We start from the raw sequence: 12,223 nt of genomic DNA, 5'->3' as shown, positions 1-12,223 counted from the left end.
GGAGGAAACCCTCTCTTTACTTAGGGACAAGAAGTGAATGACCTCAGCCGTGTTGCCAATTTGTCATTCAGTCGTTTGGTCTTGACGAGTGAAGATCGTAAGCTACTTATAATGGCTAATAAGACAGTGCACAGCGAAGCCTGTGAAATAATTCATTGTGGCAACGCTTCCGCATCTAACAATTGAAAGATCTCGGCCGCAGCAACTTGTTCCTCCTATTTGTTTTGTACACATCGACAGTAGCGCCAGAAGGGGCACAGTTCGAATAGAAAGGCCCTAGTAGGCCTAATTTGGGAACATCCTTCTACAGATCTTCCCGAAGACAATTTACAAATTTTTGGAGATCTGTAGAGACACATTTGTAGACGTCAATTTTCATGGCATGATGACATATGTAACTGGGTTAAAATTTGCTTTCATCAGACGCCCAAAAGCTTTTTGAATGATGGAATTGAACATTTCATCTCTCAATGGGATCAAAGTATTAACAATTGTGGGGTTTACTTTTAAAGTAATACTTTGTTTTGCATAAGACCTGTTTTCATTTGACTGCTCGTTAAATTTAATGGCATATTTTTTTTTAAAAAAAAATAAAGTATATACGTATACATATGATACACACTCTAAACCCACTCTCTTGTCGACACATTTTGAAACGCTTATATAACATTGTTTATCAGCGGAAACAAAATTCACTAGATGCCTGTAGTTTTATTCTTTTTTCACTTCATTTTATATAGATTATTCAATATTATTTTTTATTGAAAACTCAACTAAACAACATTACTTTTCATAACTTACGAGGCCTATGAGTAATAAGATCATTTTGTAAATAATTTCAAAGAACAAAGCGTAAACATGCTGTTGATCGTCGAATTACTTTTGTGTACATCATCTGTTAAGTAACAGATTTTAAGAAACTAGGTTACAAAAAGTTACTGTAATTAAGATGGAGTATTTGTTGAACAGAATAACTATGAACTCTGAAATTCACACACACACACACAAAACAAACATGCACGTCTGTCATTATTTATATCATTATCGCTTTGTTGCTCTCATTCATTGATGTCGACTATACTGATCGATATAACCAAACTTATCACCTACTTACCCTAAATACTTCAATTTACTTATTCTGTAAATAATTTCAACTTATTTAGTTTTTCTCCATGCTTCTGATTCAGAAAGAAATAACCTCAACAGAAAACAGATAATGTGTATCTCGATCGAATAATGCCAGAAAGAATCCTATATATCGGGTGTTTGTGATTCAATCATTCAATGAAAGATGTTCAGCAAACTTTAAAAATGATTATTTTTTTCTAAAAAGAAGTTAACTAACTTCACACACGTAATTCACTTGTTCAAAATGTTACGAACTTAGGCAGTATAATATACTATGAAAGTGTTTCGAAACTTTGCAGCACAACCCCTGTGCCGTTATGCAACCACAATCACGCTGAAGAATATATGGTTGCCTATAAGAATGTTACTTTCCCGTAATTAATTCAACATTCATTGAAATGTTTCATAGTCTAGCTCTAAAGATTACCATCAGATCCTAAAAGAAATTTTTTGTAAGACCACCGGGAAGATACACTCTTTCGAACAGAAAACAATCATCAAAATCATTGCAACTATCTTGAAGTTATGCGTGAACAAACTTACAACACATAAAAAAGCAGGTTTAATTGAGAATCTTTTTCTGAGGTCGGTCAAAAAAAGTAACTAAACAGAGAAAATATTTTAAAATGACAATTTTTAATTTTAATTACTTTCATATTCATACCACTATTCATCTTTCATTCTGTGTGAAATATGTACACCCCAGAGTTTCATTAAATTTCCCACATAACATATTTCCAACCCTTGCATTTAGTTTTTGTTCAAGTTGTCATGATTTAATATGTTCAATTTTCTGATCACGAAAAGTAAAGAACATTAAATGATGCTACAAACGGGAAAAAATAATTATATAAAAAACTTAATCGTTAATAAACAAAACCTTAGAACTAACCTATACTATATCCCTCAGGTGTTCAACATTTGATCAACATACTATGTAGGAGTCAAATCTATATATGGACCCTCTTATTCTCATATACTACTTTCGACCGTGGGTAATAATACTAATTCAATAAAAGGTTATTTTTAATAACCTTTTATCATTTGGTTTAATTCTCCAGCGACACAATGCTTACTATCTTTATACTAGATACTGCAATGCCATCCATAACAAAGAGATAATAGTTCAGTTATTTAAACAAGCCTCCATTAGACTCTTTTACAGCTAAACATAACTAGAAATCAATAGCAGACTGGATTTCAAAATACAACACTAACCACATTTTAAACATATGTAATTATCTGTTACACACTTTCTGCCTTACAATTGTAATCCCAACAATAATAAGCGTAAAGCTCCTCGGTGGCTAAGCGGTTAGCGTACGCGCCTTTGGCGTGGGAGACCCGGATTCGATTCCCGGCGGGAGCTCATGTGATTCGGGTTCTACGTTAATCAGTAGGTCCCATCTCATATAGCCTCGCTGCTGAAATGGACATTAAACTCAAAATCAACTCAACTCAATAATAAGCGTTTCTGTTTCAAAAAATGAAATAAAGAACTCGTGTACGAGTTGAGTTGATTGTGAGTTTAACGTCCCTTTTAGCAGCGAGGCTATATGAGGCGGGAACTCATGTACGAGGTCAGGAATATTCCTATCTACTCTGGTAATGGTAAGCAAATCATTTTGATAGAAATCTATACACTAGCAGAATCATAAGGTATATGCTGAACGCATTCCGTTGACAATATATTATATACTGATCCAGCCTTTCGTAAACAAACATAAAACAATCTGTTTCTACTCATGTACTCTATTAACATGTATAAAGTAATTGCTGTGGCTTAGTGGAAAGGTATTGCAAAATCATCTATCGATATACTAGAGTCTTTCTATTTCAAGTGTCCCGCTGGTGACGATGTGCGTTTTCCAGTATCGCCCCCCCCCTCGAAAGAGGAGGTGCAGGTTGCTGCGTCTGAGATCTTTCAATAGTTTAATGCGGAAGCGTTGGATACGGAATGAATTATCTCACGGACTGTCTTGCTAACCACTCTAAGTAGCCTACGATCTTCACTTGTCAAGATCCAACGACTGAATAACAAGTTGGTAAAACAGCCGAAGTATTAACTTTTTTCCCCAAAGCAAAGAGAGAGCGCTCTCCGTAAGAGGTCGGCGGGGGTGGGGTCGAAGTATGTTGCACATATTTTCCAAGGGCATTATTGAAATAGAGAGGCTCTAAGAATAGTCAACTTGTCATTGTTTACGCTTCTAGCAGTATCTGTACCTTCATGCTTCGTTCAGACTTGTTCCCAGGAAAATGGAAGATGTTGAAAACACTTACGTTAAGTAATCCAACAAATTATCGTTGATGTACCTCATAAGCCGATCAAGTACACACATTCAACCTTCATTTGAACGTAAAGTCGTCAAATTACTCATTTCATATTTACAGAATCAATAACGCCAGCAAACTTAACAAACACTTTTCGTAATTACTTGACAGCCAATTTCTGCTGCTTTCTGAATCATTGCTATAGACTCAAATGATAATTTTATAAGTAACACACACACACACACATATATATATATATATATATATATATATATATATATATATATATATATATATATATATATATATATATATATATATATATATATATATATATATATATATATACAGCTTTTTGTTTCTTTAATTCCAAAAGGTAGAGAGTGCAATTGGGACGTCCCGTCTGAAGCAATAAATCGTTATTTTGTATTAAATACCTAGTCGAGTTACTTTTGTGTGTACACTTTTGAACACTTTGCTAACAGATCATATTAGGGAAACTTACTTTTTGATAAACATTTATTCCATAAATACAACAACTTAGAGAAGTGTTGAAGCCTGAATTTACTCAAATATTATTAGGTTAAATTTATTCATTTGCATGTACTTAGAAAAAGAATTTTTAAAGCCAAAACATGATTCATGTTAAAAGGATTTATATACGTTTCTTGAAGCTATGAAATTAATCTTGTGTGGTGTTTTAATTATTTATATTTTCCAGGAATATTGAAAACTCGGAGCCTGGGGCGCTCTCTTTGGTGAGGTTAAGTCCGCTTCATCGGACAGGTACGTCACCAAATCACCCATCAAAATGCACAACCCAGGTACGTTTTCCCCTGCCCCCCGCACCGCTTTTACAGATCAGGTACAGTCAAATGCTTGTAGCCCAACTACAAATGTATGAGAGGTTCAGAAGAATGATTTCTTTCCCTTTTATCTCTTTGCTTCTTTCTCGTCTATAGCAAATTTTATAATTGCATGCGTTATAGATTTTTTTCTCTTTCATCTGTACAGTAAATTTTTTAAAGCGACGAATATTGAATGCATGGTATTAAATAGGGCTTACTACAGTACTTACTAACAGGCTTACTCATGCATGTTCTTAATTAAGCTGCTTACTGCTGAAAATCTGAATCGTGTAGGAGATGCGCTTAACTTACTACCAACCAATGAAAGTCATTCATTATTTCTTATTTTATTCCTTTAAATGACCAAATATATGCTTTTTTAAATAAAAAAATCGTAACTTTAAAAAAGGTGAAAATTCTTGCTGAAAATGTTCCATGCAAACCTAAATACTATTTTAATAAAATAAATACCTTTGAAATATGTATGGCCTGTCTAGAGGGAAATCTTCGGAACTCTTATGAATAAGGAAAATGGAGAGTCTATGATGTTTTTTTTCATAATTTTTTTGTCTTCTATTCATGATTTTAAATTCAGCCAAATCAATATCGTTTTTGAGGTCTTTCTACACATAATTGCATGTACTTTTATTCCTAAAAGGGGTAGTTTTCTTAAATTTTCTGCGCTTGTCTTTCATTCAGAAATTTGATAACATCAGGAAGTTTTCCTTTTCTTCTTTTAACACCTCTGTATATTAAGAGCCTGACTTACTAAAAATAATACAAAATTTACAATTTTTCTTTTGTTTGTTTTTCATAAGTGAAAGGAGATAATGAAATGCAACTTACCACAATCATAGATCTACAACAGAAAATATGAACCTGATAAATTTTCAGTGTTGCAATCCATATAAATTACAGTTTTGCCAGAATAACATTTCCCCCAAAATCTAAGTTAAGGCAGCGACTAGAGAAACAAACTCAACTGCATTTGATTACGTATCATGTTGTTTTGGAATCCTGTGAACTACTTTTTAAATAACATTACTATTTAAGTTTAATAACTGTACGATAAAACTATTTTGTTTATTACAAATTAAACACAACAATTATTTAAAAAGTAGTTCACAGGATTCCTAGACAACATGATACGTAATCAGATGCAGTTGAGTTCGTTCCTCTAGTCGCTGTCATAACTTATAATTTTGGGAAAATGTTATTCTGGCAACACTGTAATCCTGTGGATGGCAACACTGAAAATTCTTCAGGTTCATATTTTCTGTTGTAGAATAACATTATCTATGATTGTGGTAAGTTGCATTTCATTATCTCCTTTCACTTATGAAAAACAAACAAAAGAAAAATGGTAAATTTTGAATTATTTTTAATAAGTCAGACTCTTAAGGCTAGGTTATCAAACTTTCCTAACAACTATAATTAATTTTGTCTCTATAACTTTTCCTAATAACAAAACCAGTTTTATTTATTATTATTATTGAGAACTTTGTAGTAGCAAGAATCAACGCTTTTCCTGTCACGTTGATAATAACGTTCCGCAATTAAAGTTCCCGGACTGATTTCATAAAGTGAAGAGGTGATGCCAATTCAGTTTTCTACGTATAACCCACTCTCCCGATGCATAACTTTGTTTGTTGGTATAGCCAAAGCCGGGCTTAGGGTGTGCGGGGTCCGATTGAGAACAATTGTGGGGGGGGGGGCACTTTCCCAATCAACTTGCGCCAAGGTCAACTGGATTATATAAGTTCATTATAACAATGCCATAATTTTAGTGACTGTGAAATGGTTTGTTTAAAAATATATATTTACTTGCGTCAAGTACTCGCTTCGGTGGATTAAATTAAGAAAAAATAGTAATAAGTTTCGTTAGTCAGTCACTTTTTACTATTACTAAAGCGTTCTTTGATATCTGCAATTTTCGATGTTTTTTTTTATTTATCTCCCCTCCTCCTTGCCCTTGTTGCGTGGCTGAATTGAGATTTAAACGGCATCGGAAGTATCACTGTTCATTACAGCGACCCCGGAAACTATGGATTCCGCACTAATATCGGTCATTTTCGATTGTTTTTATGTATCTACCCCTCCCTTTCCCCATGTTGCGGGGCACGGCTTCGAAAGTGTCATTGTTCATCTCAGCGACTCCGAAAATTATGGATTCGACACTTACGTCGGTCATTTTCCATATTTTTTTATATATATATTTCTCCATCTCCCCAAGTTGCGGGGCTAAATTTGGATTTAAATGGCATCAGAAGTGTCACTGTTCATCGCAGTGGCCCCGAAATCTACGAATTTGGCACTAATATCGGTCATATTCGATTATTTTTATGTATCTACCTCTCCCTTCTCCCATGTTGTTAGGTACACATCGGAAGTGTCCCTGTTCATCTCAATGATTCCGAAAACCATGGATCCGATACTGATAATGGTCATTTTCGATCATTTTTTGTATCTCCTTTCTCCCCCTGCCCCAAGCTGCGGAGCTGAATTTGGATTTAAACGACATCTGGAGTGTCACTGTTCATCTTAGCGACCCCGAAAACTATGGATTCGACACTAATATTCGTAATTTTCCATCATTTTTATATATATCTCCTTCTCCCCTCCTCCAAGCTACGGAGCTGAATTTGGATTTAAACAGCATCGTAAATGTCACTGTTTATTTCAGCGACCGCAAAAACTATAGATTCGACATTAACATCGGTCATTTTCGATAAATTTTAAAAATTCTTTCCCCCTCCCCTAAGTTGCACCGTCAAAGTGATATAATAAAAGCCATCTCAGGTCTGAACCTCACCTATGTTTAAAATTTGATTGAGGTTGGTCGGATGGTTCAAGAGTGATGAAGTCACAAAGACACTCACTTTCATTTTTATTTTGTTCATATATATCCCCCTCCCCCTCCCCTACTTTGCACCGTCAAAGTAAAATGATAAAATCGTACCAGGTCTGAACCCCGTCTATGTTGAAAATTTGATCGATATCGGTTGAGTGGTTCCAGAGTTATTAAGTTTTATTTATTTATATATATATCCCCACTCCTCCTCGCCCCTAGGTTCTGCCATCAAAGTGAAATCATGGAAAGGTTTCCAGTTCTGAACGTCATCTATGTTGAAAATTTGATCGAGATCGGTCGGGTGGTTCAAGAGATTAGCAGTCACAAACATAGTCACTTTCAATTTTATAATATAGATTTTTCTTCAGAAACAGAAGTGAAAATTTAAGTATACTGTTGAAAACAAATTATATGTATATATACTGTATATATATTTAATTTCTGAAAATCACATTCGTAAACTATAAGTGAGTGATTACTATTCCTTTTATCTTACTTTTTATCTCTGCAAAGTCTTTAAGACTTTTTGTAGGTTCAATTTCCTAATTTTAGATTCAATTGGCAATCAGACTGTACTGACTACCAGAATATTCAGAATGTTCTTGCCGAATTGATTATCTCTGATTGAGTTTTATCAGTTTCAAGAAGGAAATACTCCTTTCTACTCTAGCGCACACCCTCTTTAGGTGCGGGATCCGATTTGAAGCAATTGGCCGAATTGGCTTAAGTCCAGCCCTCGGTACAGCGACTGGAAGCTCTTGGAGAAATAATTATCTTGGATACCTGTCAATTCCCTCATCATAGCTTGCTTGAGGGACTCCAGGTCCTCAAACATGTCACACATGAGTTGAAGGTTCAAGTTCTGGAACAGGAAGTAGTGCACTGGAGACAACTTTGGCGAGTAAGATGGATCCTGGATAACAGTGGTCAAAAACTGCCTGACAATGTCACAATATTGTAGCGCAAAAAATAAATAAATAAATAAATAAATAAATAAATAAATGATGTTTAGCACTTCACATTCGTTTGGTCGCTACTGTACAAATTGTAAGAAAATATTCTAATTTAGTGTAATCAAAATATGATATATTTTTTTCCTTCAACACTGCTACAGTTACTTAATTGGATAATCTACTAGCGAAAAGATGCGTTTAAAAGAATGTATTTTACATGCAACTTCTAAAGTGTTTCCTCTTCGTAGTTTTCATTTAAATAAAAATAGAAGGACAGAAACTTCCCATTTATAAGTAACGCTCTGAAACTTCTTGTAGATATGCAACATATATATATAATTGATGCGCTTGCTGCAGAAAAGCGCAGGATAAAATGTTAATAAGTTGCCGCACTAAAAAGAGCACAAAGAAAATCTGCTGTGATCCGCTTGCTCATATCAGCATATACGCAGTAATTCTTGGTAGTAAGACGATCTTAATGAACCGGAAACTTAAAACGCTGAATAATTCAGTCAAGCTGTTAAAGATGTAACCTTCAACTTTCATATTTTGTACTGTATGTGATTGTGTCTGCTGTTGTTCTCAGATGTTCGCTTTCTCGTGACCAAGGTGCGGTTGAGTATATCACCAGTTTAACCAGTTACAAGTCTATGTGGCCATCACAGAAGAATAGCTCGCAACCAGGGATGCACTCACTCGCTCCATAGTCATGGGAGAAAGAATCGGAACTCAGAAGACCTGCCCTACAAGTGTACTATCCAAATGAAGTTTTGCGCAACGGAAAGAAAAAAAATAAAGGAACTCGAAAATTTTGAAATTTAAAAACAAAATCAGGATTCGTGACATCCAACGATGGGTTCCCCGTAAAATTTCCTTTATGTCATTTCCCTTCAAATTTATTTGCACGACGAATAGGAAGACGAACTATTAGGCGTTGATTGATCAAGCTATACTACTGTATACCCAAATCAAATAAAATCTTTTATATTCTACTGTACATTTTCTCAAGTACGAAATAAAACAGATACGAATATACTATCTAAATCTTTACTTATTCCTAGAAAGCTGTATGGTATTCTTACAAAATCATTACATACGACAGGGAGCAACGATGCGTTCTCTTTATGCTCCTATGGCTAATCGATTTTTAAGTACTTGTGATTAAGCATTCTCATTTAGTTTCTGCATGCACACATGAAATTCATAATATATTTTCATATACTTCACATTACTTTCACATTATATATTTTTCTCGAATCATTTATTGCACTTACATGCACGTGCCCTCTTCGTTTTATATTACTATTCATAAACAAACTCTAGACTCAATGGCTGTATATTACAGCTCGCATTTATAGGTACCACATTTTCAATGAAATCTTAACCTAACATGCACAAAAGTATACATAAAATCATGAAACCTTAATCTAAGCTAACCTACAATGCATTCACACCTCACACACACACACACACACACACACACACACACACACACACACACACACACACACACACACACACACACACACACACACACAACAAAATGAAAATTATTCTTTCGTAAAGACGCTTAGTCAGAGCAAAAGGGCCAATGTTTATTTTTGTCAAACGATTTTTGTTGTTCCGCTTAAGGTATCTCTATATCTATATGTATACACGCACGTTACGGAAAACCAGTTGCCCCTATAGGAATCATAAAGAAAAACAATTTCTCAGCCTTCAACTCTCATACGAATACTTTAGAAAAAAAAAATCTAGGTATATTATATAGATTCGACACTTGCCTGACAATGTCACAATATTGTAGCGCAAAAATAAATAAATAAATAAACTTCAATTACCGGAGCTAATTAATTGTGGTCTTACACGGATCATTCACTGGAATCGTGATCTTTAGGTTGAAGCTGCTCTGATCTTCTGCTAAAATCCTTGGTAAATGAGATTCTTCGTAAAAAAAAAAAAAAAAAAAAAAAAAAATGTGTTTTGTGACTTCTAAATGCGATCCTTTGTTTATTTTGACTTTCCTGAACAGACTCATGATGACTATTGTCGTTCAGTAAGAGAATTGTATTTGAAACATCATATTTTATCCCCACTGACAATGATTTTGGGGAAATCCGATCCTATGACAAAGTCTTTGCAATGTAACACAAACTGCGTTTTCTGTTCAACATTCAGAGATTAAAAAAAAAAAAAAAGGGAAGCTTCCATTTTCCCAAACCTAATGGTGTACCGGTACTTATTGGTACCGAGGATAATTTCTTCAGGCTCAGGTGATTGCCATTAGCAAAAATGTTTCCCAAATGATCGACAGTTTTTGACATATCTTCGTGTGTTCGGACGTCCTATCCTCTCGTCGCCTTCCATATCACTCTGCCCTCATGAAACCGTTTGTTCCTTCTCAACTGTCCTTGATCTAGACAATACTTTGTCCGTAAGCATTCTGTAGCAAGGCATGTGTTTCCGTGACTGATTTTCCCAATTTTACACATAACTTGATTGCAGCTTCTGGTTTATGCTGAAAACACAAACGTTCTTGTGTTGAACTCCACTGCGCTACTGTTGGCCGGGGCGTGTTGAAACTTGCACCAATCATTTGATAGGCATAACATCTTGCACTGTTGTTCAATGTTGCCAATTCAGCCATTTTTTGGCTAAACTAGCGAATTTCACGAGGTATTTAGCCAATAAAAATGAAGCATGGCTATTAGATATAATCAGTTCTTGACTCGGAGCTGCCCATTTTCAGCCGTTTGTGCTTAGATGTCGTTGAATAAATTTTCCATTCAAAATCATTCTAAAATTATTAATAAAAAACCGAACATAGTATTATTTACTGTTTTGCTAATTCCTTTGCATGTTATAGCACTTACAGTCTCACCACAACACAACCTATTTTATCTTAGATACTGGCATAGTCTCATTACCCTTGCATATTGGCACGGTCTCACGCAAATTTGATACCCATAGCTAATTTCAATCGGCATGGATAGAACATTTTTAGTATTGTGCTAGAGCGATATATGGCCAACACTGCCGCAACCATTGGGACGGAGAAATTAATTCAAGATGTTTAGCACTTCATCAAAAAATGATGCGGTCAAAGCGTTCTGTAAATATTTTAAAGAATGGTTTACGGGTAAAAGTACTTGATTTGAGAAAACTAGCAAAAAAAAAAAAAAAAAAAAACTATATTTTATATCCAAAGTAAACTTGTGAATTATTTTGCTTCCTTACTGTTCAGTTATTAGCTCTATATATACATATTTAGCTCGTATAAGTTTCGAAGAGTTTAACCAGACTTTGAGCGTCAATCAAGTATTTTCTGAAAGCATGGGCGTCTCTGGCGGGGGAACGAGAGGGACACGTCCCCCAATATTTTGAAGTGCAAAATTTTCATTATTTATATAATTTAATTTATTTACTAACGACAGGATAACATATAAATAATAATAATTATACCGTGAACGTAAGCAAAAAGGCAACAAATGGAATTGAAGATAAATAAACAAATTGGGCTAGATAGTACTATTTAAATTACTTTCTTTGATGTTCCCCCCAAAGTTTACATGCCAGAGACGCCAGTGTCTGAAAGCACCTGTTGGTATTACTGCTTGTTGTTGTTCCTGTGATGAGATGCTTTATCCATCTGAAAAAGAAAAGAATAGAAAAAAGAAAGAACGAAAAAAGAACAATCAACCAACGAACTCCGTTGCGTCACTCTGTATACTTTCATTCTTAATCAAAAGAAGACAAAGAAATGTTTTCTCTATATACATATTTTCAGAACATCAAAATTAGTTTTTTTTAAAAAAAGAACATTGTAGTAATTATTTTTGTAGTGTTTTTATTCAATATTGCATAACAAGGGACAAGTGAATGCTTTTCTGTATATCAGAAGTAGTCTATTAGTCTGAACTTTACATCGCGTGTTGTTTCTGTAATTCCGATTACAAATTAATATGTAACCTATACTTTTTATTTCTTAATATATCTTTAAAAAAACTAAATCCAGAGTTCGAAGTGTATCCAGAACTTATAAACAAGGAGAAACTATTATTTGCCTGTTGCTTTTCCTTTTATCAAAAATATTCTTCAGTACAGAATTCTGAAATGTAGTCAAATCGAGGATTTTCTGTAATTTTTAAACATAAAAAATACAAGTATTTTTA

The 12,223-nt window shown here is 34.4% G+C and overlaps 1 protein-coding gene across 3 annotated transcripts in view; it reads left to right on the top strand.

Annotated features, from left to right (window-relative positions):
• The window catches only part of LOC145690064 (uncharacterized), a 1,134,032-nt gene that overhangs the window by 1,076,064 nt on the left and 45,745 nt on the right, over positions 1-12,223 (top strand). For 2 of the 3 annotated variants that reach the window (XM_081764580.1, XM_081764581.1), the window contains one exon: positions 4,121-4,223. In XM_081764580.1, coding sequence (XP_081620706.1) covers positions 4,121-4,223 — 103 coding nt within the window. The remainder of the gene's footprint in view (positions 1-4,120; positions 4,224-12,223) is intronic. The other variant, XM_081764582.1, reaches the window with a different exon arrangement.

The sequence above is a fragment of the Thermobia domestica genome, chromosome 7 (assembly GCF_964235325.1).
Source record: "Thermobia domestica chromosome 7, izTheDome1.hap1.1, whole genome shotgun sequence".
Taxonomy (NCBI): Eukaryota; Metazoa; Arthropoda; class Insecta; order Zygentoma; family Lepismatidae; genus Thermobia; species Thermobia domestica.
The sequence above is the reverse complement of the archived record's forward strand: the minus strand, read 5'-3'. Positions and strand labels throughout refer to the sequence as shown.